A 26,532-nucleotide genomic window follows, 5' to 3' on the forward strand; every position below is an offset into this window, starting at 1 on the left:
GTCGGGTATTGCGTTGTGCTCTCTTTCTGTCATGGCTCGCACTAAGCAGACTGCTCGGAAGTCTACTGGTGGCAAGGCGCCACGCAAACAGCTGGCCACTAAAGCAGCCCGCAAGAGCGCTCCGGCTACCGGCGGCGTGAAAAAGCCCCACCGCTACCGGCCCGGCACTGTGGCTCTGCGCGAGATCCGCCGTTATCAGAAGTCCACTGAACTGCTCATTCGTAAACTACCTTTCCAGCGCCTGGTGCGCGAGATTGCGCAGGACTTTAAAACAGACTTGCGTTTCCAGAGCTCCGCTGTGATGGCTCTGCAGGAGGCGTGCGAGGCCTACTTGGTGGGGCTGTTTGAGGACACCAACCTGTGCGCCATCCATGCCAAGCGCGTCACTATCATGCCCAAGGACATCCAGCTCGCCCGCCGCATCCGCGGAGAGCGGGCGTGATTACTCTGGCAGCTTTGACGGTCCAATCAAAGGCTCTTTTCAGAGCCACCACCTTTTCAAGTAAAGTAGCTGTAAGAAGTCAACTTAAGACAAAAGGGAATGCATCGGGAGCACTTTTCGTTTTAATGCTCACCACTGAAGGCTTACAAAATCGTTCGATTTCGGCCGGTCGCGGTGACTCACGGCTGTGATGCAAGCTTTTTGGGAGGCTGAGGCGGGCGGATCAGAGATCAGGAGTTCGGGATCAGCCTGGCCAACATGGCCGAACCCCGTCTCTACGAAAAATACAAAAACACGCCGGGCGCGATGGCGAGCGCCTGTAATCCCAGCTACACTCGGGAGGCTGAGGCAGGAGAAACCCTTGAACCTGAGAGGTAGAGGTTTCAGCGAATCGAGATTGCGCTAATGTACTACAGGCTGGGCGACTGCGAGATTCAGTTAAAAAAAAAAAAAAAAAAAAATCGACTTAAAATAGTTCTGGAGTCAGAATGGGTTTACGTTTAATTCTTAACCCAGTTCCTCAAAGCCTGTAGCTCTGTTAAGAAAATAAAGGCCATTGGTCAAGCCAGCTTGGTCCCACCCCCGTCTCCCCACCCTCCCCCAATCGCTGCTCCCGCCATTTCTTGGGGCTTGGAGGAGGGGTTAAGGGAGGGGACTGTAGGCGTCACATTTCCCGCCTGCGCGCTTTTCATTCTCAGTGTCCGCTGGAGGTGGGGGAAGGGGTAACGTAGATATATAAAGATCAGTTCCCCTATTCTCTCTCACTTGCTCTTGGTTCACTTCTTGGGAAGTCATGTCTGGACGTGGTAAGGGCGGGAAGGGTTTGGGTAAGGGGGGTGCCAAGCGCCACCGCAAGGTGTTGCGTGACAACATCCAGGGCATCACCAAGCCGGCCATCCGGCGTCTGGCCCGGCGTGGCGGTGTGAAGCGGATCTCTGGTCTGATCTACGAGGAGACTCGCGGGGTGCTCAAGGTGTTCTTGGAGAATGTGATCCGTGACGCTGTCACCTATACGGAGCACGCCAAGCGCAAGACGGTCACTGCCATGGACGTGGTCTACGCGCTCAAGCGCCAGGGACGCACCCTTTACGGCTTTGGCGGTTAAGGTTGCTGATTTCTCCACAGCTTGCATTTCTGAACCAAAGGCCCTTTTCAGGGCCGCCCAACTAAACAAAAGAAGAACTGTATCCATTAAGCCAAGAAGCTCAATGTATAATTAACATGAATGATACTGAGCTGACATCCTAAAAAGGAAAGATTAACGGGAGCTAATATTTCCTGAGGCAAGCCAGAGAGCCGGAGGGGAAGCTAAGAAGCTTATTGAGAAACGATAAAACCCTGTTTCAGGAAAAAAAAAAAAAATCTTTTTTAGGGATTATTAAATGAGACATTTAAGTATCCCTCAATCATGTACTGAGAGCAATACTAAATTTATCGCCACCAATACAATTTGCCTCTATTGAAAAGACCCTGAAAATTGAAACCCCATTCAGACTCCTGGAATACCCAGAACACTGAATTCAGGGGAGATTAAAATCTGTTTTAGAGAGAAAAGTCACCTTTTTCAGTGTTAACGCGGCCTTCAGCAGTTTGCCTTTTTTTTTTTCCTTTACGTAGAAATGGAAATTTGGATGATAGAAATATTCTGAAATTAAATTGTGATGATGGTTGTACAACTAAGGAAACATGGTAAAATTCATTGAATTGTAGCTAAAGTGGGCAAATTTTGTGGTATATTAAATAATCAATAAAGCTGGTTATATACATGCACATATATTTTTATATATGCAGAGAGAGAAATGATGCAAGCAGGGTGGCAGGACATGAGGTTGGTAGCATAGGCAATGTTGGTCTGTGAAGGGCCACCTGTGCTAAACCTGGAAGCCTGGGATTTGTCCAGGCAAGCCATTGTAGCCATAGTTTTAAAGGATGTTCCTGATGCAGTTATGTGTTCCAGTTAAGTACATCTAGCTTCAGAACTCAGCTGGAAAAGGGATGTGAACTTGAGGTTAGCTGATAGGGAAATATCTTACTCTCATCTGAGTAAATATTCACATATGTATTTTTTGTTAAATATATTGTTACATATATAGTTATAGGTGGGGAAATGTTATATATATATATGCTATTGAGGATAGTCAGCTATATATACATGCTAAATGAGCAGAAAAGCTTATTATTTTACAAAGGATGATTATGGGAGGTCTCTTTCTTAAGGTTGGTATTTGAGGAGAGGCTTGAATGAAATGAGATCTAGAGCTATTTCAGATATCCAGGACAAGACCCTTCTAGGGAAAAAGAATAAATATAAAGGTGCTGATGCTGGAAATGCTTGGTCCATTCCAGAAACAGCAAGGAGGTCAGTGAAGAGAAAGAACTCCGAAGAGAATGAGGTCAGAGGGTAGCCAGAGTACAGATCTAGTAGGGACTCCTAAGTAGGTTGAGCAACTCACCCTAGTTTGCTTGGAACTTTCTAAGTTTCAGCACTGAAAGTCCTACACCCTGAGAAACCCGAGATTCAGGCAAACTGTAATGGTTGGTCATCTTACTTGTAAGGCTATGATAAGGATGCTGGCTTTTATTATGAAGGTGATGGAAAGCCAGTAGAATGTTTTCAGCAGACAGTGGACATAATACCTTCAAAAAGGATCACTGTTGATGCTGGATAGAAAAAAACTGTATGACAGGGGGATTAAAAGTGAAAACAAAGATCAGTTTGGGGTCACTGTGGTCATTCAGACAAACCGCCATGGCAGCTTGCTCCTAGAGAAGCAGCAAAGAAAACAATGAAAGGTATTCTGATTGATTTTCAACAGAGCTGACTGCATTGGATGAAAGTTGTAAGAAGCTCAGGACAAACAACATTGCACAATTCCTGGCTCAAGCTGCTTGAAGAATGGAGTTCTATTGATTGACGTGACAAATATCAGAGGAAGAACAGACTTGGTGTTTATGTATAAACATACTTATTTTGGACAAGTTTGAGATGCCCATTAGATATTCAAATAGATACATCAAATACGCAGTTGTATATGAGTCTAGAGTTTTAAAGTCAGGGAGATGGTTTATAATTGCAAACATTTATTTAGAGACATTTTCACTCGTCTACCCAGGCCTAAGTGTAACAGCATGATCTCAACTCACTGCAACTTCTGCCTCCCGAGTTCAAGCTATTCTCCTGTCTCACCCTCCCGAGTAGCTGGGATTACAGTCGTCCGCAACCATGCCCAGCTTTTTTTTTTTTTTTTTCAGTAGAGATGGGGTTTCACAATATTGGCCAGGCTGGTCTCGAACCCCTGACCCCAGGTGACGCACCCACCTCAGCTTTCCAAAGTGCTGGGATTACAGGCGTGAGCCACCGTGCCGGGCCTATTTTTCTTAAGCTTTATGTTTCGTTCTGAAGCTTGAAGTGGGTGGAAGCAAATTGATAGAATTTGAAGAGGTGGTTAGGCATCCTGGGAATGAGAAACAGCCGGAAGCTGCCGCTATCACAGGCTTTGACATTGCTAGAAGTTAACGTGGCACTTACAGCTAGGCCGTGGTGTTCTCTTGAACAAACTATTTCACAGAGCACAGAGCATGTAAGTGGTGAGGCTAGTTGAGTTAGCCAAGAAAAGTCCAAGAACTGAGCCAGAGTACACCAGAGTATGTAGTGGAGTACAGCTTTCTCATTCTTTAGTAGGGCTGTGTAGAGACATACTCTATTTTATGGATATACAGATCACACTCTAGTCCTTTCTGATGAAAACTTTACAGTTCCCACTCATTTACTATTACAAACAATGCTGCACTACATTATGTTTCAGTTTTTAGCCATCTCATCTGGTCTCAGCATTTATTTATCTGCTGATGACTCCCACATTTTTATCTCCAGCTCAGACCTCTCACCTGAACTCACTTATTCAACTGCCTGTTCACTATATCCTCCTGTCAGGAGAGGCTTGTTAGCAAAGTAACCAGACAACAAAGTTGATTTTTTTTCTGAAGTAGCCATCAATATATTTCTGTTATTAAATCAAAGATGCTGAATATTTGGCTGGCTTCTAAAAATCTGGTCACCTAACTTTGAAACACTTCCTAGGTCGTACAGTTTGAAACTTTCACAATTAAATCAGTTTTGGAATTTACAATTTAAGGCAGGAATAGAAGACTATTGGGTTCACACGTACAGTGAAGATGCAAGTCATCTAAGAATCTTACATCAGAGGAGCTTCCATCTTATAGCTACTGCCACGGACCTCGGAGTCAGAGGAAATTTGAGTCCTTATTTATAAAACAGACTCCCTTAGTCTACTAAGTGGGAATTTACAAACTGCGTAGGCAGCCTGCTTAGGAGAGCCTCCAGCCTGAGGACTGAAAATAGCAAAGCAGCTTTAACCTCCAGGGAAGGGAGAGGTGACGTCACTCAGCAGGACGCCAAGCTCAACTAGAAATGAAAGTAAAGGCTTCTGGCGCTACGGGCAGGGGGCGGTTAAGGACGGCAGGTGTTACTACGGAGGCTAAAAGTACAGCTTTGGCGGTCGTTGCTTGTCAGATACGCCTGGGAAAACACCTGACATCTATTTTAACCCACCTACTCAGTTGCAGGCGGCTAGCATCTTAGGCTCTCTCACAAATAATGCAATGTCTTTAAAACTAAAAAGCCGAGGACTCATTTATCGGACTCGCGCTGCACGGTTAAGTTGCGTGATGTCAAAACTGTAGCATTGAAGTTCATAGGTCACTTATCCCAGAGACCTTTTCTGCTTAGCAGACTTCTGCTTTAGCAGCCACTCAAAACAAAGAACCTGGTCTCTTCCAACTGGCTTATAATAGGTCCACACACTAGGCAAAGCAGCCGAGTAAAGCTATTAAGATGTTACCATCCGAAAGAATACAATCACAGCTCTTTCTGAGAGGGAGTGGGCGGCCCTGAAAAGGGCCATTGGGAGGAAACCGACGAAAAGATTAACCGCCGAAGCCGTACAGAGTGCGTCCTTGACGCTTGAGCGCGTAAACCACATCCATAGCAGTGACAGTCTTGCGCTTGGCGTGCTCCGTGTAGGTCACGGCGTCCCGAATCACGTTCTCCAAAAATACCTTCAGAACACCACGAGTCTCCTCATAAATCAAACCAGAGATTCGTTTAACCCCACCACGCCTAGCAAGGCGCCGAATAGCTGGCTTGGTAATGCCTTGGATATTATCCCGCAGCACTTTTCGGTGGCGCTTGGCACCTCCTTTACCCAAACCTTTACCACCTTTGCCGCGACCAGACATCGCTAAACAGCTTAGAACAAAGAAACCAGCTGTGCGAAAACACAGCAAGCCACGAGCATTTATACACGAGCATCGGACCTTATTGAGAACTGAAAGCGGGAGCGAGAATAAGGAGGCGTTGCTGCCTCACTCTTCGCTCCGCCCCTCGCGGGGCAGTTACCTAAGGACTGCGAGGGAGAACACAATAGTTTCACTTTTTAATCCCTTTAGTTTTTCCCTCCCGTTTACGACACTACTATTTGAAAGTGAATTTATACCCTCGACTGAGAATTTTAGTAAGGGCTTATATTAAGGGCTTTCATTAATATGCCAGAGTGGTAAACTTTTTAAGTCTTTCAAGTGCTTGAAGACATATTCACTATTTAAAGGTACTCGAAAGAGCAGGCTTGAAACGATCACTCTGGCCTTATGTTTACTTGAAAGTTGACCTGTTTCTTAGAAGCAGTAGGTGAAATTCTTATATGAAAGATGTTCTCACTGTACTTTAAAAAAAGCAACATTCTTCTCAAGGATGGGAGGCTGAGGCCAAGAGAATTCTGTACAAACCTTGCACTAGCCCTTGCTGGTCCCTTCTCTACACAATTATATATTCTAGCCTAAATCCCTTTGCTTTAGCGCATTTTTACATTTTACTAATTGTCCAATTCATTATATAAGTAGCTAACTGCTTTTTTGGGCCTTCATTACCTTACGAGAGCACCTGTGTCACGTAAAACCTGTGTTAAATAAATGCATATACCTTTCTCCTGTTAATCCATTTTATATTAATTTAATTTGCTGGTCCAGCCAGAGCCCTAAGAGGATGGAGGTGGAGTTTTGCTATCTTTCACACTGTACTGTCTCGTTCAGAAGAGGGTGATTGTGAGCTCATTGCAACCGTGCCTTCATCTGTAAATCGGGTTATGATGATACTCAGGGGACTTTTAATTAGCTAATGTGAACGAGGCATGAGAAAAGAGACTGTGGAAAAGAAATAAATATTACATAATATGGTTTAATTTTAGATGTTACTACTTAAAAAATCTGCTCACAGTTGGGATATCGTCCTGAACTCTCACTTCCGTGTTTTTACTCCCAACACTATATCGCTAGCAGCAACTATGTATGTATTAGTAAGGATTGTTTTTTTAAAATCACAGCCTGTAATAACGTAAAAGGTGTTGACAGATTCTGTTTTGCTTTTCATATGTGACATGTTAAAATTGTCCGAAAATATTCCTTTGTTCTCTTTTCCAAGGTGCAATACAATAGCAGCCTTTGTGCTTTCCTATAGCTAAGCCTGGAGTGTAGTTCAAATCTCCACACACGGTTCTCACTGTTGTTTTAAATTTCCTGAAAACATTCGTAAATCACTTCTATTGGAAAAACTGCAAGGGCTACTGCTAAATTTTTAAGTCTGAAAAAGGCACCCCAAACTTGACTTCTTTCTCTGAGAATCTTAGCCGTCTCATCCAAATCTAACAAACCAAAACTGATTTTAGACTTCAACAGCATTAGCTGTAAACTTCAGCCTGCAGCATAACATCACTTTGTCGTGACTGGGCAGGAAAAACCCTGTTAAACTGTCTCAGGCGCGTCCGTGTGAAGGGACCACCAAATAGGGTTTGTGTGAGCAACAAGGCTGTTTATTCCACCTGGGTGCAGGCGGGCTGAGTCCGAAAACAGTCAGCGAAGGGAGATAGGGGTGGGGCCATTTTATAAGATTTGGGTAGATAGTGGAAAATTACAGTCAAAGGGGTTTGTTCTCTGGCTGGCAGGGGTGGGGGTCACAAGGTGCTCAGTGAGGGAGCTTTTGAGTCAGGATGAGCCAGGAGAAGGAATTTCACAAGGTAATGTCATCAGTTAAGGCAGGAACAGGCCGTTTTCACTTCTTTTGTGATTCTTCAGTTACTTCAGGCCATCTAGATGCATACGTGCAGGTCACAGGGGATATGATGGCTTAGCTTGGGCTCAGAGGCCTGACAAACTGAACAACTGGGAACAATCAACATTTAATGCACACAATCTCTATGTTGTAGGGAGGCAAAATTTTACCTCTACTCTGTTAGGGTCTCCAACTGGACCTGATAATTAATTTGCCATAAAACAGATTAGCAGAATGAAAGCATACAAATGTATTTAATGTAAATTTTATGGGACAGGAGAACCCTCATGAAAAAGTGAAGACCCAAAGAAATGGCAAAAGCTAAATGCTTTCACATTAAGTTAAAGAGAGGCAATTGTGGGAAAGTAAACCATATGAGGAGATTAAAGGAAAATATTATTTTAACAAGGTTTGTTTGTGTATAGAAGTCTCTCGGCTATGACTCCCTGCTGTGTTTGTGCAGAGTTATCTCATCTATGACTCTGTGCTGAAGAATATTTCTTTTCTCCTGGTACAAGGAGAGCATTTTTCACATTGGAACTTTTATCTCCTGTTTTCAGAAAGAAAAGGTTAGAAGAATTCCCTTAAAATTGCTGTTTTTGAAGTGCCTTTAGCTCAAAAGAATCCTGATCCCACAGTGGTCTATTTTTGGATGGTATGTTCTGCAAACAACACCCCTTTTGTCTCCAATCTCACCTTAATTACTCCTCTAATACAAAACAATAGATTCTTAATATAATATTAACATGTTTGCACTACTCACAAATACAAAATGCTCAATAAATTTTCTTTCACAAATGAGAATTTCATCCATTCGTTAATTTTAAAATATCAACTGTAAATGAAGAGTTACAGCAGAATCCTTGTTCTGTTGAGGAGGGGGGCAAAGAATGTAAGTGAGGGAGTGAACAGCTGGACTGAGCTACCACCCGCTGTCCATCTGATCCTCAGACAGTAATGTCACTTTTTTCTTTTATGCTATTCGTCAGACCCAGTACCTCCAACACCTTTGTTTCCTACAGATGAAGAAAATATAAAAAGTCAAGCACTATACATCAGATCCAGCACACCTATAACTGGAAAGAAAATACTTGACCTTCAGCTGGGCCCAGAGCTTGTGGGTAGTCACCTTGGCATAGACCAAGTCCACTGGCATCTCTAACATACTCTATGGATAACAAATGTCTATGCCAGGTAGAGTCGCTTGTATAAGAGTCAAGAAAAACGAAACATAAAACACAGACATATTCATTTTCATAGTTTTTAAAATGCAAATACTACTTTATAAACCAAAAACTGCTTTATTAAAAGCTGGAACACAAATGAATTTAAGTAAACGATGCAATTCAAATTTAATCTTTTGTGTGTGTGATTTGTTGTTGACAGTTGGTCAGGTGATTTTAGTATGGCACATCAATTTACATTCTAGATGTAGGCCAAGAAAGAATGTTAGGTGTAAAAAATATTTATTGTAAAAAAGAATGTGAGGCAAGGTCTTTGGAATTAGTAGTTTTAATGTTGGACATTCTGTGGTTGTTCTAAAGTTAGTTTGTAAAATGTAATGTAAAAGCTATATGATAAAAAAACTACAATCATAAAATATTAAAATTTTACAGTAAATATTACTTCTGTTTACATACAGTATTCCCATCCCTATAAATTTTCTTCCAGTACTCAATCCCCAACCTCCAAAAAACCGAAAAGCAAGATCAACAGAAAGAAAATGGTTAAAACTTGTAAATTCTAGATTTTAATAGTTAACTACAGGCAAGAACTACTGAAAAAAAAAAATGTGGCATGTCATGGTGCATAGTCCTAGAGGAGACAAAGCAATGCAAGCAGCTAGACTATTTACAAGCAAAGCCACACATATAAAATAATTCATATATAAGGGATTAAATTATGCTTGGTCGACAGACTGACAGATTTAAAGTTGGTAGCTAGCTATGGATAAAATGAGAGAGCCAGTTAGATCCCTGCCTCACATTTTGCACCAGAACAAATTTCAGGTTAATGTGAACAGCCAAATGAATTTAAAAGTATATATATATACAATATATGAGAAAACCTAGGGGACTATGTATTGAGCTGAGAAAATCCTTCTAAGCATTTTGAGGAAGACATTGGAACTCACAAGATTCAACTTTCCAATCTTTTCAAAGCTTTGCAAAAATGCCTAGTAAGCGCCAGTTACTTACCAGATTTTTCCCTTACATTCTTAGTCCTACAAAGTTGTTTAGAAAAATGCTAATCATAGCAAGCTAGAGGCCTGAATGATAGTGGACTTATACAGCTTCTCTCCTAATAGCACCTTTAAGGTTAGAAACAGCCTACACGCAAAACTGATCAAATCGTATTTCTGTTAAAGAACTTTAAGAACATGGTCTAACGCTTTCTGGGGGTCCTTAGAAGTTTGTTCTGTTACAACAAAAACGTAATTGTCACAGCTACTTTCGTTGGAATAATTGGGTGGCTCTGAAAAGAGCCTTTGGGTTTTAATACTAATCAAAAAGCAACTTTACGTCTACGCTCTCTCTCCGCGAATGCGGCGAGCGAGCTGGATATCCTTGGGCATAATAGTCACGCGCTTGGCATGGATGGCGCAAAGGTTTGTGTCCTCAAAGAGCCCTACCAAGTAGGCCTCGCAAGCCTCCTGCAACGCCATCACCGCTGAGCTCTGGAAGCGAAGATCGGTCTTGAAGTCCTGGGCGATTTCTCGCACTAGACGCTGGAACGGCAGCTTCCGGATCAGCAGCTCGGTCGACTTCTGGTAGCGGCGGATCTCGCGCAGAGCCACAGTGCCCGGGCGGTAGCGGTGAGGTTTTTTCACGCCGCCGGTAGCCGGCGCACTCTTGCGAGCAGCCTTGGTAGCCAGCTGCTTGCGCGGCGCTTTGCCGCCGGTGGACTTGCGAGCTGTCTGTTTAGTACGAGCCATAGCAAACAAACAGAAAAGCTTGCCTGCAGAGACGTCTGTGGAGGAGAAGGAAACAGCTACTCTTCTTTTATAGAGTCAGACCACCAACTATTGGACCCAAGAAAATTCAAAAATCCCCGCGCCCTTCTTGGATTGGTCCATCTCTGTGCCTGGTTGCAGATTGAGAGGGGCTCCTGCCCATTACCGTAGCTACTCTGACGTCATTTTGTTAACCCCTTAGCTGCTATATCCGCTGTGGACAAGTCTTGTACTGGAAAAGCTTCCTAAAGTCTTAAAATTTACAACCACACAAAACAACGCGGAAACCTCCAATTGTTTCTAGTTAAAATATAAAAAAGAAATCAGAGAATATCGGAGACGATTAGGGAAATTTGCATATGCGCTTTATTTAAAATGATATTTTCCTGGGCGTGGCATAAGAAGTGTGGGCAATTGGAAAAATGCTCTTGGCCGGGCGTGGCGGCTCTCGCCTGTAATCCCAGCTACTCGGAAGGCTGTCAAGAGGATCGCTTGAGCCCGAGTTCGAGGTTACAGTGAGCTGTTTTCACGCCGCTGCACTCCAGCTTGGGCTACAGAGGCAGACTCCACCTCAAAACAAAGCAAAACATCCCCAAACTGGAAAAAGCTCCTTATTTTGGGAAATACATACTCAAATGTTCAGTGGTAATGTGTATGCTCTCAATTGTGTATGCCATCAATTGCTACAGCAAATGGTATGACATTTTCAAACTTTTAACGTGTGGGGTATGCGGGTTTTAACACTTCCATTAAAAATAGCTAGGAATGCACTTATGGGTGTAATTTCTTTCCTCTAAAATGCAGTAACTACCGTGTGTGAAACTTAACATGAATCACCCCTGTAAACATGTTTTTCGTGCTGCATGGCACTTCTCCCACATACCTAGAGTTCCTGGGGTTTCTATGGATCTAATTTCTGCAGGACAAATTACTAAAAGTGCCACACTCAAAACCATTAAAAACACCTCAAAAACATCCTTATGGGCGGCATAATCTAAAGCACAACAGCTCCTTTAATGGAAATCGTAGGTGGCTCTGAAAAGAGCCTTTGTTGTTAGCCTGATTTCGTCTGCTGACAGATAACAGCAGTGTATGAAACGTTAACACTTCACTTTCCCTTGGCCTTATGATGGCTCTCAGTCTTCTTGGGCAGCAGCACTGCCTGAATATTCGGCAGAACGCCACCCTGCGCGATGGTCACACGCCCCAAAAGTTTATTAAGCTCCTCGTCGTTGCGGATAGCCAATTGCAGGTGGCGCGGGATGATACGGGTCTTCTTGTTGTCACGGGCCGCATTACCCGCCAACTCCAGGATCTCGGCGGTCAGGTACTCAAGCACCGCCGCGAGATACACCGGCGCGCCGGCCCCAACGCGCTCGGAGTAGTTGCCTTTGCGGAGCAGGCGGTGCACTCGGCCCACGGGGAACTGCAAACCTGCACGAGAAGAGCGAGTCTTAGCCTTGGCACGAGCTTTGCCGCCTTGTTTGCCGCGACCAGACATAGCTACCTCAGATAAGATGAAAAAATGGCCAGAAGAAAATGTAACGAAACTACATTAGGACGGAAGACAGAGAAGTATTTATACTGACTGGAGGTAGGCTGTGGGGAATTCTCCGATTGGCTAATGTGAAATACCCAATGGGAAATCAGAATCTGCATCCTTCATTTGCATGTAATGCTTCCGTCTGGTGTAAGGTTTATGTTTGACCCAATCCCCAGTCTGGCTTGACGAGCCTTCGACTTGAATACTACTAATAATTTACCGAATTAGAATTTTGTCAAAATACCTTTTTTAAGCATGAGTGGAGGTTTTGTTCTGGTTATTTTGATTTTCAGCTGCTCGTGTTTTTCCGGGATTGTGAGTCATGCTTTTGGAAAGGAGTGGACTCCTACCAATTTCTAAATAGATATTTAAGAGGTCCTTCAAATCGGGCGCAGTGGCTCATGCCCGTAATCCCAGCACTTTGGGAGGCCGAGGACGGTGGGCCAGGCGTTCGAGACCAGCGTGGACAACATGGAGAAACCCTGTCTCCAGTAAAATACCAAAAAAGGAACGGGAAAGAAAAAAAAGCCGAGCTTGCTAGTTAGTGCACGCCTGTAGTTCCAGTTACTCGAGAAGCTGAGGTGGGAGGATCGCCTGAACCCGAGAGGAGGAGGTTGCAGTGAGCTCACATAGAGCCACCATACTCCAGCGTGGGCGACAAAGCCATAAGACTGTCTCAAAGAAAAAAAAAGGGGGGAGGAGGGAAGAAAAGCGAATACCCCAAATCCCAGTGAACTGTAGAAGCTTATAAGCTCTCTGATTCATAAGAGAGAGAAGGGGGATGTAGGCAACTTAGGGGAGAGTATATGATTTGGGAGGAAAATAAATGGGTGTGTCAAAGAATAGGTGACAGCTGTGACAAAGTCTGTTTAGATGGTGTTAACCGCCAGTGTCCTCTCCTGTGATACAGTTAATCTTCTCTGGTTGATGAGATTCCCCAGGGAAGTGAATCTGAACAACTAAATTCCTTTTTGAATTTTTTTTAATTTTGAGATTTTTGATTAGAAGAGTTCAGAGAAAGCTCCTCCTTGAATTTACTGTTTCCTAGGTGCCCTCAGTTCAAAGAAATCAGCATAATAAAGTGGCACATTTTTGAGTTGCATTTCCTGAACTTTTTCACAACACTGAATGAGGAGTCTCTGGAATCTTTCAGGAAATGAGAGAACAAACATTCCACAATACAGAAATACTCAAAATGGGATTATTATTATAAAAGTGTTTCTCTGACCTTCTGCCTTCCTGTCTCTAAGTCCCATTCTCCCCAAAGGCTAGCCATAGAAACCAGAATTCCTCCTCAAGGTAGGCCATACAAACCAAAACTCCTTTTCCCCAGAGCCAGCCATAAAACATAAAAATATTACTCTAACCTACCTTGTTTGCCTGTAGGTCATAAGACCCCCCATTCTAAAAGAGGGTCTTGTCCGATAACCAGAAGGAAGGAATGCTGCACTGAGAGGTCAAAAAGAATCTTGACAGACAAGTCTTGCGGGGCTTCCCCACTCATTCTGTTAGCATTAGATCGTACCCTATACAGCTGTTTATATTGTTGAACCTAAGCATAAAAATGGCCAATTTCCCCTGTATCATTCAGTCTTAATTCTAAAATCTCCTGTAAAATTGTGATGAAATAAAGGTATATGCCTTTTCTCCAATTAATCTGTGTTTTGCCAGTAATTTTCAATAAACCTTGGGAGAGCAAAGGGGAAGTTTTTCCTTGGCTCGGACAATATTATTACAGTCATTGCCTGACTCTCCTGTTGAGGAACCTAAAATCAAGACAGATTGCCTAGAGAAATCTTGGTGTTTTTCCTTTTATATTCCATGAGATAGGAGCAGATGGAGTACAGATGAACGTGGATTAATTATTCCAGGAATTTCTGAGGTATCTACTACTTCTATCTGTCGTCTACTTATACTGAAACAGGATGGCAGAAGGAAAAAGAAACATGAGTGTAAGAAAATCTGCTCTTGGCCGGGCACGGTGGCTCATGCCTGTAATCCCAACACTTTGGGAGGCCGAGGTGGGCAGATCACTTGAGGACAGGAGTTCGTAACCAGCCTGGCCAACATGGTGAAACCCCAGTCTTTACTAAAAATACAAAAAATTAGCTGGGCGTGGTGGTGGGAGCCTGTTAATCCCAGCTACTGCATAGGCTGAAGCAGGAGAATCGCTTGAACCCTGGAGACAGAGGTTGCAGTGAGCCAAGATCATGCCACTGCACTCCAGCCTGCGCAAGAGCGAAACTCCGTCTCAAAAAAAAAAAAAAAAAAAAAAAAAAAAAAAAAAAAAAAAATCTGCTTCTAAGCCAACGTTGTCACAGAACTATGGATTTGATTCAGAGAAACTGTCAGGAGACTAAAAGTGCTCATTTTTAGTTTGTTTTTTGCCTTTTCCCAATTCCCAAGTCTTCTGACTCTGGTGATATCTTTCCCTTCACAATATTCAACCTCCCTTTTCAAAATTATAATGATCTTCACCCTCAACAATAGCCGTAAACATCAGTAACCACTGGCTCATTTTCTTTGAAAAGGTGCAAGATTCATGATGGAGATGTTAAAAAGTTATCTCAGATACTGCCCTAAAGAGATTATGCTCTGAGAAGGGAGGACTTACATACATGAAGATTACATAGCAGTGCACATTCTGCACACAAAATAAAGATTTTGAGCAATAAATCATACAAAAGCACATGGAAAAGAAGATTGATCACTGTAAATTAGAAGGAGTTAGAGAGTTCATGAGGGAGATGTATATCCAGCATTATTAGTTCAGCATATATTTACTGAAAACCTGCTAAGTGCCAGAGAGTGTTCTAGGTGCAGGGAGCATAGCAATGAAAAAGCAGACAACCTGTTTCCTTAGGGTGCTACTTGTCTTGTAGGGGGAGGTGCACAATAAGGTAAATATATAGTGAAAATGTAGAGATAAGTGATGAGTGCTATGGAGAAAAATAAAGGAGATAAGAAAAAAGAATAGGAATAAGGAGAGAAAGTTTCATCAGGAGAATGTCATTTGAATTCAGACCTGAGGGCAATGAAGAAGCCAGCCAAGTAGGAAGGATAAATACTTCGATAAAATGCTGGATGTGTTCGAAGCCCAGAAAATGTCAGGAACCATGGGTCAGAAGGTACAGATATTCTAACTTCCTAAACAAATCGTAGACCATTTTGGAAAGAGCCTTGGATATGTACAGGGCTAGATAAAATTGAAACCAAGATTAAGGGTAGCTTCAAAAACTCAGACTAGAAAGCAGGAGTACATCCAGTCACAATATCAGTAATCTATATACTCCACCGAGCCATGGATGAGAAAAACTCTTCTTCTCATCCAAGTTACCTTGAATTTGGCAAACCAACGAGTGCCTGGCATGTGCTATTAGCAAAACAACTTGATGGCAATCCTTTCAGTAAGTGCTTCAAAAACAGTAAATTCTAGGCACTTGCCTTCAAACTTCAAAAAACATACAAAAGGCAGATATTGGGGAGGGAAATATTGGGGGTTATTTATTCCATATAAATATAAGAGGAAAATAAGTTGTTTCCCAATAACAACTCCAACACCAGGAGCAGAGAAAGTAAGACAATCTGATGCCTTGTGGTTTGCAAAAACAATAAAAAAAATCTCTTAATTGCATAATACAATTCACCCTTGAACACTCTCCAAATCAGTGCCCACTAGCTATAAGTAGGTACTGTGAAGTTGAAAAAGGGTACTTCAGATTGAGCTATTCTGTAAATATGAAATAGACTTAGTGTGTTAGTTCGTTCTTGCATTACTATAAGGGAATCCCTGAGACTGACTAATTAATAAAGAAAAGTAATTATTTTTGGCTCACGGTTGTGCAGGCTGTGCAGGAGGTGTGGTGCAGGCATCTGCTACTGGCAAGGCCTCAGGAAACTTCCAATCATGGTGGAAGGTGAAGAGGGAGTAGGCATATCATATGGTGAGAGCTGAGCGAGAGAGATGGGGGAGGTGTCACACTCTTTTAAAGAACCAGATCTCTTGTGAACTCAAAGTGAGAACCCATTCATTACCCTGAAGAGTGTGCTTCATGAGGGGTTCACCCTCACGATCCAAAAACCTTTCACCAGGCTTCACTTGAACATCGGAGATTACATTTCAACATGAGATTTAGAGGGAACAAATATCCAAACCATATCACTTAGTATGAAGAAAGAATGTAAAACATCTCACTAATAATTATGCATATTGAATACATGTTATAATGACATTTTGACTATAAAAGTTAAAGAAAATATACTATTGAAGATATTCAAAAATTTAAAAATATATATATAATTTGTAGTACATTTCTACTGGACAGTGGAACCTCTAACAGTGTTCCAAATGTGGCCTGTGTATGTGTATGATGTAGGAGGGATCAGTCATGTAAGATGATCATAATGTAGTTACTTAGTCCATTTTGTGATACTATAACAGAATACCACACACTGGCTAACTTTTAAAGAAAAGAAATTTATTTCCTACTGTTCTAGAACCTGGGAAGCCAAGGGCATGGCATTAGTATCTGGTGAGGGCCTTCTTACAGCATCATAACATGTTGAGAGAGCAAGAGTATGTGTGTCAGCTCAGGTGTCTCTTCCTTTTCTTATAAAGCCACCAGTCTAAAGGAAATCAAAATGTTTTACCCCAAAATATATTTCTATGACATATTTTGAAATGGCTGCTGCTTGGCCAGCAGGCAGAAATGGGCTTGCAAAGCTGCCTTAAATGGGAAAAATTTTACATCTGTAGAGAATCTCCATTAATGCAGCCATGCCTCCTCCCCTTTCTATACCTTTCCCCAGATCCAGGAGAGATTGAGAGTCTGACACTTAAAAATCGTAAAAGAAACATTTACCATCTATTCTTTCTGAGGGAGGCTTCACCTACATAACAAGGCGACCTTTGCAAGCCAAACCTCTTTTGCCTCCCATAACCTGTTTTACCAGAATCTAAGCCCCAATTCTTTCTGTGATCTGAAAATGGTATATAAGCGTCTATAACTCACTGGAAAGTTAGGTAGTTAATTCTGAATGCTCCCACATAGACACGTTAGATAATTGGGTATGCCTTTTCACCTATTAATCAATCTGCCTTGTCAGTGATTTCTGGCAAACATTTAGTGGGCCAGGAGACTATGGTTCCCACAGTACCCTTCATGAACTTAAGCCCTAAGATATCAATAATTGCATTAAATGTGTATGGTGTAAATACACCCATAAAAAACAGTTTGGCTGGGCGCAGGGTCTCACACCTGTAATCCCTGCACTTTGGGAGGCCGAGGCCGGCGGATCACTTGAGGTCAGGAGTTCGAGACCAGCCTGGGCAACATGGTGAAGCCTGTCTCTGCTAAAAATACAAAAATTAGCCGAGCGTGGTGGCGCATGGCTGTAATCCCAACTAGTCAAGAGGCTGAGGCAGGAGAATCCCTTGAACCCAGGAGGCGGGGGTTGCAGTGAGCTGAGACTGTGCCACTGCACCCCAGCCTGGACAACAAGAGTGAACTCTGTCTCAAAAAACACAACTGTACACTGTCTGCAAGAATCTCACTTCAAATATAAACATAACGCAGGTTGAAATTAAAGGCTGCAAAAAAGATAAGCCATATAAACATCAGCCCAAAACTGCAAGAGTATCTGTATTAATAATATCTGTGATCTGAAAGACCAAAATAGATGCCCCTATACCAACTAAGACAGACTCTAAGATTAAGGAAACAAAGTTACCTACTGGTTGAGCATTCATAGCTTGGCTGGCATGGCAAATTCCTAAATTCCAAAGACTACCAAAAAACTCACACTTGCTAAATTCCTTAACTATAGGAGCTATCAGAAACCCTCCTAACTGATTTCAGTCCAGGCCACTACAACTCTGATTGGACAGAGGACCGCCTTGACATACATTCTATTCTTACATGTAACTGTAGACCTTAAGCCATTTTCAGCCAGCTTATAGAGGCAGCACGTAAACTGTCTTTGTTCCTATAGTTCACCTTTTGATGTAAAGACCTAAATTCTACCTCATCTTAACCTAAAATTTAACCTCAAAGTGAACATGGGAGGTATGTTACATGTGTTTATCCATTGTGAGTGCACTTGGCACCCCTCATAATATATATAACTACCCCCCCAAACGTGCTGAATATGTATGGCTCTATTGTGTGATATATATCCTATGAAGCATAAAAGTAACCAGCCTGCTCCTTCTCCCCAAAGAGAGAGTAATTTTGGCAGGTTCTGGGACCATCTCTTCCTGGCTTGCAAATTAGTATCGCCAGTAAATCTCTCCTTTCTACTCTTTGGCCATCCTGGTGGTCTTTTGGATGATATATCAGATAAGTATATTTCAGAGCAAAGAAAATTACTAGGAACAGACAGGGATATTACATAATGATAACAGGGTCAATCCAATACGAAAAACAAGCAATTCTAAATGTATATGCACCAAATAACAGAACTGCAAAATATGTGTAGCAAAAACTGATAGAACCAAAAGGAGAAATAGACACATACATGATTTAAAGGTAGAGATTTCAACACCCCTCCTTCAATAATTGATAGAACAACGAAACAAAAAAATTACCAAGTGTATAGAACTCAGTAAGTGGCTATATTACTTGTTCTAATCTGTAAAACAATGATAATAATAGTACTCACACTTCATTGAGTTTTGGTGAAGACTGAATGAATTTATACTTGTAAAGAACTTAGAAAAGTGGCTGGGCCCAGTGGCTCATGCCTGTAATCCCAGCACTTTGGGAGGCTGAGGCAGGCGGATCACCTGAGGTCGGGAGTTTGAGCCCAGTCTGACCAACATGGAGAAACCTCATCTCTAATAAAAATACAAAATTAGCCAGGCACGGTGGCGCATGCCAGTAGTCCCAGTTACTGGGGAGGCTGAGGCAGGAGAATTGCTTGAACCCTGGAGGCGGAGGTTGCAGTGAGCCGAGATCGCACCATTGCACTCCAGCCTGGGCAACAAGAGCGAAACTCTGTCTCAAAAAAAAAAAAAAAAAAAAAAAAAAAATCTTAGAAATGTAACTGACATAGCATAAGCCCTAAAACATAATAATCTTTTAATACATGGAGCTATCTATTTAAAATAATGTACATAAGGCAACATCCCAAAAGAAACTTGGCAAGAATCATGAGTAATCAAACCATAATAGAAGAAATGTTATTATCAAAATGTACAGTCTCAAATAATAATTGTCTTAAAAATAAAAACAACAATGAGATTTAATTGTTCATGTCTTCAATTTGAACAGACCAACACACACACTGTTCAAGAGCATTTGTGGATGTCAGGAAAAAACACCCTGTTGGTGAGAATGTAAACAGACTTTCAAGAGGCAACTTGGTAACATACATTAAAAACCAAAATATGTATATCAATGGATGCATGATTCCTATCTCTATTTTTGCCCTTACAGCAATCTTGTGTGTAGAGAACTACTGAAAAGCATTTTCATGGTAACATGGTTTATAATTTTTAAAAAGGGAAGGTCAATGAATAAAGGGCAATTATCTACTTCCCTAGAATGAAATGCAGTAATGAAAATAATCATTAGAATCTCTTTTATTAATTTAAAAGGATACCAGAAAAGTGAAATATAATCTCACTTTACGTATTGGTTTGTATAGACTTGCACAAGATAAAATTTCTGTAAGATTGGTCACCAAAATGTCCTGAATGATAAAATTACAATTAATGTTCATATTGTAGGGGAAAAGAAAATTCTTTTTTTCTCACCCATCAGTAAGTTCATGCTTGAGGCCCCTCTACAAAAAGACAGATTGGTCAGGTGCAGTGGCTCACGTCTGTAATCCCAGCACTTTGGCAGGACGAGGCGGGCGGATCATGAGGTAAGGAGATTGAGAACATCCTGGCTAACACGGTGAAACCCTGTCTCTACTAAAAATACAAAAATTAGCTGGGCATGGTGGCATGTACCTGTGGTCCCAGCTACTCAGGAGGGTGAAGCAGTAGAATCTCTTGAACCTGGGAGGCGGAGGTTGCAGTGAGCCGAGATCCCGCCATTGCACTCCAGTCTGGGTGACAGAGCAAGGCTCAGTTTCAAAACAAAAAAAAAAAAAGATTAGCAAGAGAAAAGCAAACAAATGTATTTAAGTTTTATATTACATGGGACCCTTCAGAAATGAAAACTCGACGGAAGCGGGAAACCTGTGACTTTTTATGGTAAGTTTTGTGAAATGCATAGTTGTGGATTAATATGATTGACAGTAGGCATATGATCTAATGGTAATAAACTGAGGGGGACATAGGAAGGCTTGTTTGTTAATTACCTATTAACCATCAGCCGAGTATCAGCAGAGACAGCAAAACATTCTAGTTTTGAGTTAGAAGACCTAGGTTTTTGTTTTGGCTTATCAATTATGGGTATTGTTTTAGACAAAACATCAAGTATTCTTGATTTCTGATTTCAAAAATAAAAAATAAAAAAGAAAGAAAGGAAGGAAAAAAGAAGAAAAAAAGAGAAGAAAAGTGTCAGAGTCATTTGAACCAGAGTAACTCCATTTTAAGTGAGGGCTAGGAAAATGAGGCTGAGACTTTCTGGGCTGCATTCCCAGAAAGTCAGTCATTCCTAGCTTCTAGATGTTTACGGTTAAGGGAACAAATAAATAATGTTTACTAAACAGACTCAGACTTGGGAGTATCCAGATATCCCTATATCTGGAGAACAAAGGCATTCTTAATTTTATTTAAAGATAATAATGTCGATTCTTGCAAAATATAGTAAGTAACAAAATTAATCCTTTATCACAAACCCCTGTAGCAGAGCACATCTCCCCATATATACAAGCATTGTACCTAGGGTGGATGCCTTCCTCCTCTTACTTTCGGGAATGTCCTGCTCTGTCTATGGAGTAGCTGTCCTTTCACCACTTTACTTTCTTAGTAAACTTGCATTTACTTTGCACTGCGGACTCACCATGAACTCTTTCTTGCGCGGGATCCAAGAACCCTCTGTTGGGGTCTGGATGGGGACCTCTCTCCTGTAACATATTTCTGGCCACCACAGAAGGGACTATAGTACAGAAACCCTGACCCAACAGCTACCTTTGGGTAAGTGTTGGAGTTCTGTAACAAAGGAAGAAGGGCAGGCAGGCAAAAAATTTACGAAAGAACATACGACAAAATAATTTCTACTTCAAAACTTCATATTTTTAAAATTTTTTTTTAATGAGTCATGCTGGTTTTTTTTTGGCGGGGGTGCGTATCTCATTCTGTCGCTCAGGCTGTGGCAGCGCGATCTTGGCTTGCTGCAACCTCTGCCTCCCGGGCTCAAGTAATCCTCCCACCTCAGCCTCTACAGTAGCTGGAACTATAGGCATATGCCACCACGCCCAGCTAATTTTTTGTAGAGACTGGATTTCGCCATGTTGCCCAGGCTGGTCGCGAATTGTGAGCTGAAGTGATCTTCCTGACTAGGTCTCCCAAAGTGCTGGGATTACAGGCATGACGCTCCTCACCTGGCCCAAAAGTTCATTTTGAAAATGCTTGTATTACCAGGTCTCACTTCTCCGGGAAAAGATCCTAAATGTCAGTTTCTTAAACTGCAGCCTCAATTCCTTAGTAATGTTTTTGGGGGAGGTGGTCGTTTTATAATTTAAAAAAATGTAGATTTTTAAGCCAAGCGTCACTTTCACAACAGTAGTTTGCATATACAGTACTAGGATGGGAAGTGCTTCACTTACAGTTGTTCACGACATTTTGTGTGGCATTCAGATTATTTTTTATTTTTGAGACAGGGTCTGTCCTCACCCAGACTGGAGCGCAGTTGTGCCATCACAGCTTACTGCAACCTCCACCTTCCAGGCTCAAATGATCCTCCCACTTCAGCCTCCCCAGTAGTTGGGACTACAGAAATGTGCCACCTGGCGTGGTTAATTTTTAAATTTTTGGTGGAGACAAAAGGTCTCACTAAGTTGCCCAGACTGGTCTTGAGTTCCTAGGCTCAAGTGATCCTCCCACCTTGGCCTCCGAAAGTGCTGGTATTACAGGCGTGAGCTGCACCACACCCGGCCCAGCACCTCTTTTAAAAGATTCTTAAAAATTAAATCTGGGCCGGGTGCGGTGACTCATTCCTATAATCCCAGCACTTTGGGAGGCCAAGGCGGGAGGATCACTTGAGCCCAGGAGTTCGCTTGACTAGCCTGGGCAACAAAGTAAGACCCTTTGCCTCCACAAAAAAATTACAAAATTAACTGGGTGTGGTGGCACATTTCTGTAGTCCCAGCTACTCAAGGGGCTGAAGTAAGAGGATAGCTTGAGCTGGGGAAGTCGAGGCTGCAGTGAGCTATGATGGCACCTGGCCGACAGAGCAAGGCCCTTTCTCAAAACAAAAAAAAACTGTTTGAGAAACTTTATTTCTTCATCCAAAGACACTGCTGAATGTCACCTACATATAATGCTCATAAATTCGCTGAAAATACTCCCCTCCGATTCCCCCACCCCCTCCTACTTAGTGTGCAGTCAACAACTGTCTTTTCTTCTTGCATTTCTTCCCCCAGCCCCAGACCCAGAATTGGCCCAGTGAGTTTTCCTCCTCAACTAGTGCTCTTCTTGCCTTTTTTTTAGCTATATTGTTTTTGGCGTCCTGGATTTCTCGAAAAAGGTTTTCTTTTCCAAATGGGGCCCTCCTAGTAAGCTTTGCAGTGGCGCCAGATGGGGAAGGGCACAAAATCCAAACCCTTTTGTTATCTCGCAGAGCTGGAAATCCGAACGTTAAGTGGCCTAGGAAATGGGAATCTGGATTTCTGGGATGCATGAAATATGTAAACTACATAGCTGTTGTCATTGACAAACAATTATAACGCATAACTACTGCGATTTCATTTTGTGGAGCGGGAAATATTCCGTACAAAGGCACCCGGGAAATCAGACTTCGCTGTTTCCTCAATACTTGAGGTAAGAATTTACAGCACAGGCAAGCTGCAGAAGCAAATATGCCTACAATGCCCTTTTGTCGCTTAGACTTTTCTGCTCCCCTCCCACGCATCTCACAAGAGGTTAACGGCTAATGAACCCTACAGAAACACTATACCCTGATTTCCATTACCTGTTTCATTATCCAGAAAACAAAGTTTCCTGTACTAGACCAGGGAGGGAGTAGTGGCCTTATCAAAGGAATTAGACATAGTACCCGAAGGCCTACCCAGGGGGAACAAAGAAGTTTGCTAAAGGCAGATGAGAAAGAGCGCCATCACGACCGTCTAACGTTTGTATTTTTAGTAGAGACGGGCTTTCGCCACTTTGGCCGGGCTAGTCTCGAACTCCAGAACTCAAGTGATCCGCCCGCCTCGGCCTCCCAAAATACTGGGCAATCCAGGCGAGAGGCACCGCGCACGACCCCGTCCAAGTTATTACCTTGGCTCTAAAACTTGCCTTCGCTAACATTTCAGTTGATCCTCTAGAACTGAAACAGAATAGCAGCAGCACCACCTTAAGAAATTGTGGTTATAGCTCTCCTTGCGACAAAGTAGGTGGCTCTGAAAAGAGCCTTTGGGTTTGGAGGTGCTTACATAAGCACTTATTTGGAGCTAGTGTACTTGGTAACTGCCTTGGTGCCCTCGGACACAGCATGCTTAGCCAGCTCCCCAGGCAGCAGCAGGCGCACAGCCGTCTGGATCTCCCTGGAGGTGATGGTCGAGCGCTTATTGTAATGCGCCAGGCGGGAAGCCTCGCCCGCGATGCGCTCGAAGATGTCGTTGACGAAGGAATTCATGATCCCCATGGCCTTGGATGAGATGCCGGTGTCGGGGTGGACCTGCTTCAGAACCTTGTACACATAGATAGAATAGCTCTCCTTGCGGCTGCGCTTACGCTTCTTACCATCCTTCTTCTGCGCCTTAGTGATAGCCTTCTTAGAGCCCTTTTTAGGGGCTGGAGCAGACTTAGATGGTTCAGGCATTGCTATTCCTAAACAGAATAGAAAGCTACTAACACTCTCCACCACAGAGAACAGTTCAGAGCCCATATATTTATAGTCCTGAGATTCAAATGAAGGTTTAAGATTCCTCACTTCTGATTGGACAAAAGAAACACGGTTTCAGTGAGGGGTGGGGCTTATGCAAATGTGGAATTTATGTTATCTTTTTCTATTGGATAAAGCACAAAACATAAGTGACCAATAGGATAGCTTCCTATTGCAGCCTTGCGGTTTGTATAAAAGGATTTGTTCTGGCGCCATTTCAGTTTGCTCGTCGTTCAGTTTTCAGCTGCTCTCGTAGGTCGCTATTTTCGGACGTGGAAAACGGAGCTAAAAAACTTGTTCATCGCTACCAGGCTTGCAGTTTCCAATAGATCAGATTTTGTCGTTTTTCGAAAGGGCAATTATTCTGAGCCGGTCGGAGCCGGCGCCCCGGTGTAGTTACAGTGCCTGGCCGCCGAAATCGTAGAGCTGGCGGGCAGCGCCATACGTGACAAGACCCGCAGCATCATCCCCCGCCACTTGCAGTTGGCCATTCGCAACGACTAGGTCAACAAGCTGCTGGGCAACGTCATTATTGCTCAGGGAGGCGTCCTGGGCAATATTCAGGCCGTCCTGTTGCCAAAATAACCGAGAGTCACGATAAGGCGGAGGTCAAGTAAACTCCACTCAAATCAGAAGACGTAGCTTACACCTGAAATGGCATTTTTCAGAGTTCATAGTTTCACAAGAAAGGATGATAACTTGCTTGTGTTGCGGATATTTTTTGGTTTTCGTTCGGATTGGTTTATTTTTGAGAGTCTCGCTCTGTAACCCAGGCTGGAGTGCAGCGGCGCGATATCGGCTCACTTCAACCTCCACCCCGCGGCTTTACGCGGTTCTCATGCCTCAGCCTCTTGTGTACTTGGAATTACAGGCGTCTGCTACCGCGCCCAGCTAGTTTTTGTATTTTTATGCGAGACGGGGTTTCGCCATTTTAGCCAGGGTTGTTTTGAACTCCTGGCCTCTAGCGATCGTCCCATCCCAAAATGCTGGGATAACAGGCGTGAGCCACCGCCCCTCCTAGCCTAATGGTATTAAAAAGTTTCGAGAAAATAACACCTTCCTTTAGAACCTACATTTCGGAGTATACAAAGTGAAACTTAAGGCCAACCGAAATAAGACATTTTGAGAACAGGCACGGTGGGAATGTGACTTGGACTTAGAAAACAAAGGGCAAGGAAACTTGCTGTTCGCCAGTAACAAAATAGCATGGAATTCTCATTCTCTGAATATAAGCATTATTTCCCGACTTGAGTCAGTGAACGTTTCTGGTGGTTTAGTGAGTGTTCACCAGCATTGATAACTTGCGAGGCCGTCAGGAATGCAGAATTTCAAGTCCCACTGAAACTTACCGAATCGGAATTTACATTTTAAAAACCCTTAGATGCTTTGTTATGCACCCTGTTCTTTAGGACTGGATGAGCTAGAATTTTAGACGGTTTGTCGCAGCAGATAACTGAAACGAAAAGAACAGGATGGGCGGTGGGGCAACTCATCCAATAAGATTGTCTAGTAATGAACCAATCAGTCTGGTCACTCTTCAGCCAATGATTTTATCGCGCGGGACTTTTGAAATATTACAGGACCAATCAGAATGTTTCTCACTATATTTAAAGGCCACTTGATCTCAGTTCACTACGCTTCTGTGTGTGCTCTCGTTGCAAATGGCTCGTACGAAGCAAACAGCTCGCAAGTCCACCGGCGGTAAAGCGCCGCGCAAGCAGCTGGCTACTAAAGCGGCCCGTAAGAGTGCTCCGGCCACCGGTGGCGTGAAGAAACCTCACCGCTATCGGCCCGGCACCGTGGCCTTGCGCGAAATCCGCCGCTACCAGAAGTCCACCGAGCTGCTGATCCGGAAGCTGCCGTTCCAGCGCCTGGTGCGAGAAATCGCCCAGGACTTCAAAACCGATCTGCGCTTCCAGAGCTCAGCGGTGATGGCGCTGCAGGAGGCTTGCGAGGCCTACCTGGTGGGGCTCTTCGAAGACACCAATCTGTGCGCTATTCACGCTAAACGCGTCACCATCATGCCCAAAGACATCCAGCTGGCACGTCGCATTCGTGGGGAAAGGGCATAAGTCTGCCTATTTCTTCCTAATTGAAAAGGCTCTTTTCAGAGCCACTTAAAATTTCACTTAAAAACAGTTGTAACCAATTCGGTTATTCATCTTAATTCCCAGGTGACATAAAGGATTTAAAGGTAGTGAAAACTACACACTTAGCTGCAGACAAGTCTATCAGGCCTTTTGAACCAGTTTTACTGTGAGAAAACAAGTTGGGTGACTTTTTTGCCCTTCTTAAGTTCCTAGAGGTCTTGTCTTTTTAACATGTACATATGTTTATGCTTACATATTGAAAGAGGCTCCTGGCGACACCGTCACTCCTTTTAATCCCCCTGACAAATTTTAGGTCTGATGACAGTATTAAAGCTATCATAAGGACAATGTGTTTATAGTTAACTAAAGTCCACAAAAA

General features: G+C 42.9%; 3 protein-coding genes across 3 annotated transcripts; 1 reads left to right on the forward strand and 2 right to left on the reverse strand.

Moving 5' to 3' along the window:
- Positions 1-2: 2 nt before the first annotated feature.
- Positions 3-26,175, forward strand: LOC100586377. Its single transcript, XM_030818379.1, has 5 exons — positions 3-438; positions 1,184-1,521; positions 3,749-3,765; positions 11,867-11,892; positions 25,724-26,175. Exons 1-5 carry the CDS (start codon positions 32-34, stop codon positions 26,133-26,135), a joined length of 1,200 nt encoding a protein of 399 aa, XP_030674239.1. The 5' UTR covers positions 3-31; the 3' UTR covers positions 26,136-26,175.
- LOC100586706 (histone H3.1-like) lies at positions 5,351-10,512 on the reverse strand. Its single transcript, XM_003263242.4, has 2 exons — positions 10,154-10,512; positions 5,351-5,711 (listed from the first exon to the last, which is right to left on the reverse strand). Exons 1-2 carry the CDS (start codon positions 10,498-10,500, stop codon positions 5,390-5,392), a joined length of 669 nt encoding a protein of 222 aa, XP_003263290.2. The 5' UTR covers positions 10,501-10,512; the 3' UTR covers positions 5,351-5,389.
- LOC100587724 (histone H2B type 1-B) lies at positions 23,576-24,018 on the reverse strand. Its single transcript, XM_003263245.3, has one exon. It carries the CDS (start codon positions 23,998-24,000, stop codon positions 23,620-23,622), a length of 381 nt encoding a protein of 126 aa, XP_003263293.1. The 5' UTR covers positions 24,001-24,018; the 3' UTR covers positions 23,576-23,619.
- Positions 26,176-26,532: the final 357 nt, after the last annotated feature.

Source organism: Nomascus leucogenys, chromosome 8, assembly GCF_006542625.1.
Source record: "Nomascus leucogenys isolate Asia chromosome 8, Asia_NLE_v1, whole genome shotgun sequence".
NCBI lineage: Eukaryota > Metazoa > Chordata > Mammalia > Primates > Hylobatidae > Nomascus > Nomascus leucogenys.

Coding starts and splice junctions, on each gene's coding strand:
- LOC100586377 (XM_030818379.1), top strand. CDS start 32: ATGGCTCGCACTAAGCAGACTGCTCGGAAGTCTACTGGTGGCAAGGCG. Junction 439..1,183: donor CGCATCCGCGGAGAGCGGGC/GTGATTACTCTG, acceptor AGATATATAAAG/ATCAGTTCCCCTATTCTCTC. Junction 11,893..25,723: donor CGGCGCGCCGGCCCCAACGC/GCTCGGAGTAGT, acceptor GCTCTCGTTGCA/AATGGCTCGTACGAAGCAAA.
- LOC100586706 (XM_003263242.4), bottom strand. CDS start 10,500: ATGGCTCGTACTAAACAGACAGCTCGCAAGTCCACCGGCGGCAAAGCG. Junction 5,712..10,153: donor CTTTGCGCCATCCATGCCAA/GCGCGTGACTAT, acceptor CTTTGTTCTAAG/CTGTTTAGCGATGTCTGGTC.
- LOC100587724 (XM_003263245.3), bottom strand. CDS start 24,000: ATGCCTGAACCATCTAAGTCTGCTCCAGCCCCTAAAAAGGGCTCTAAG.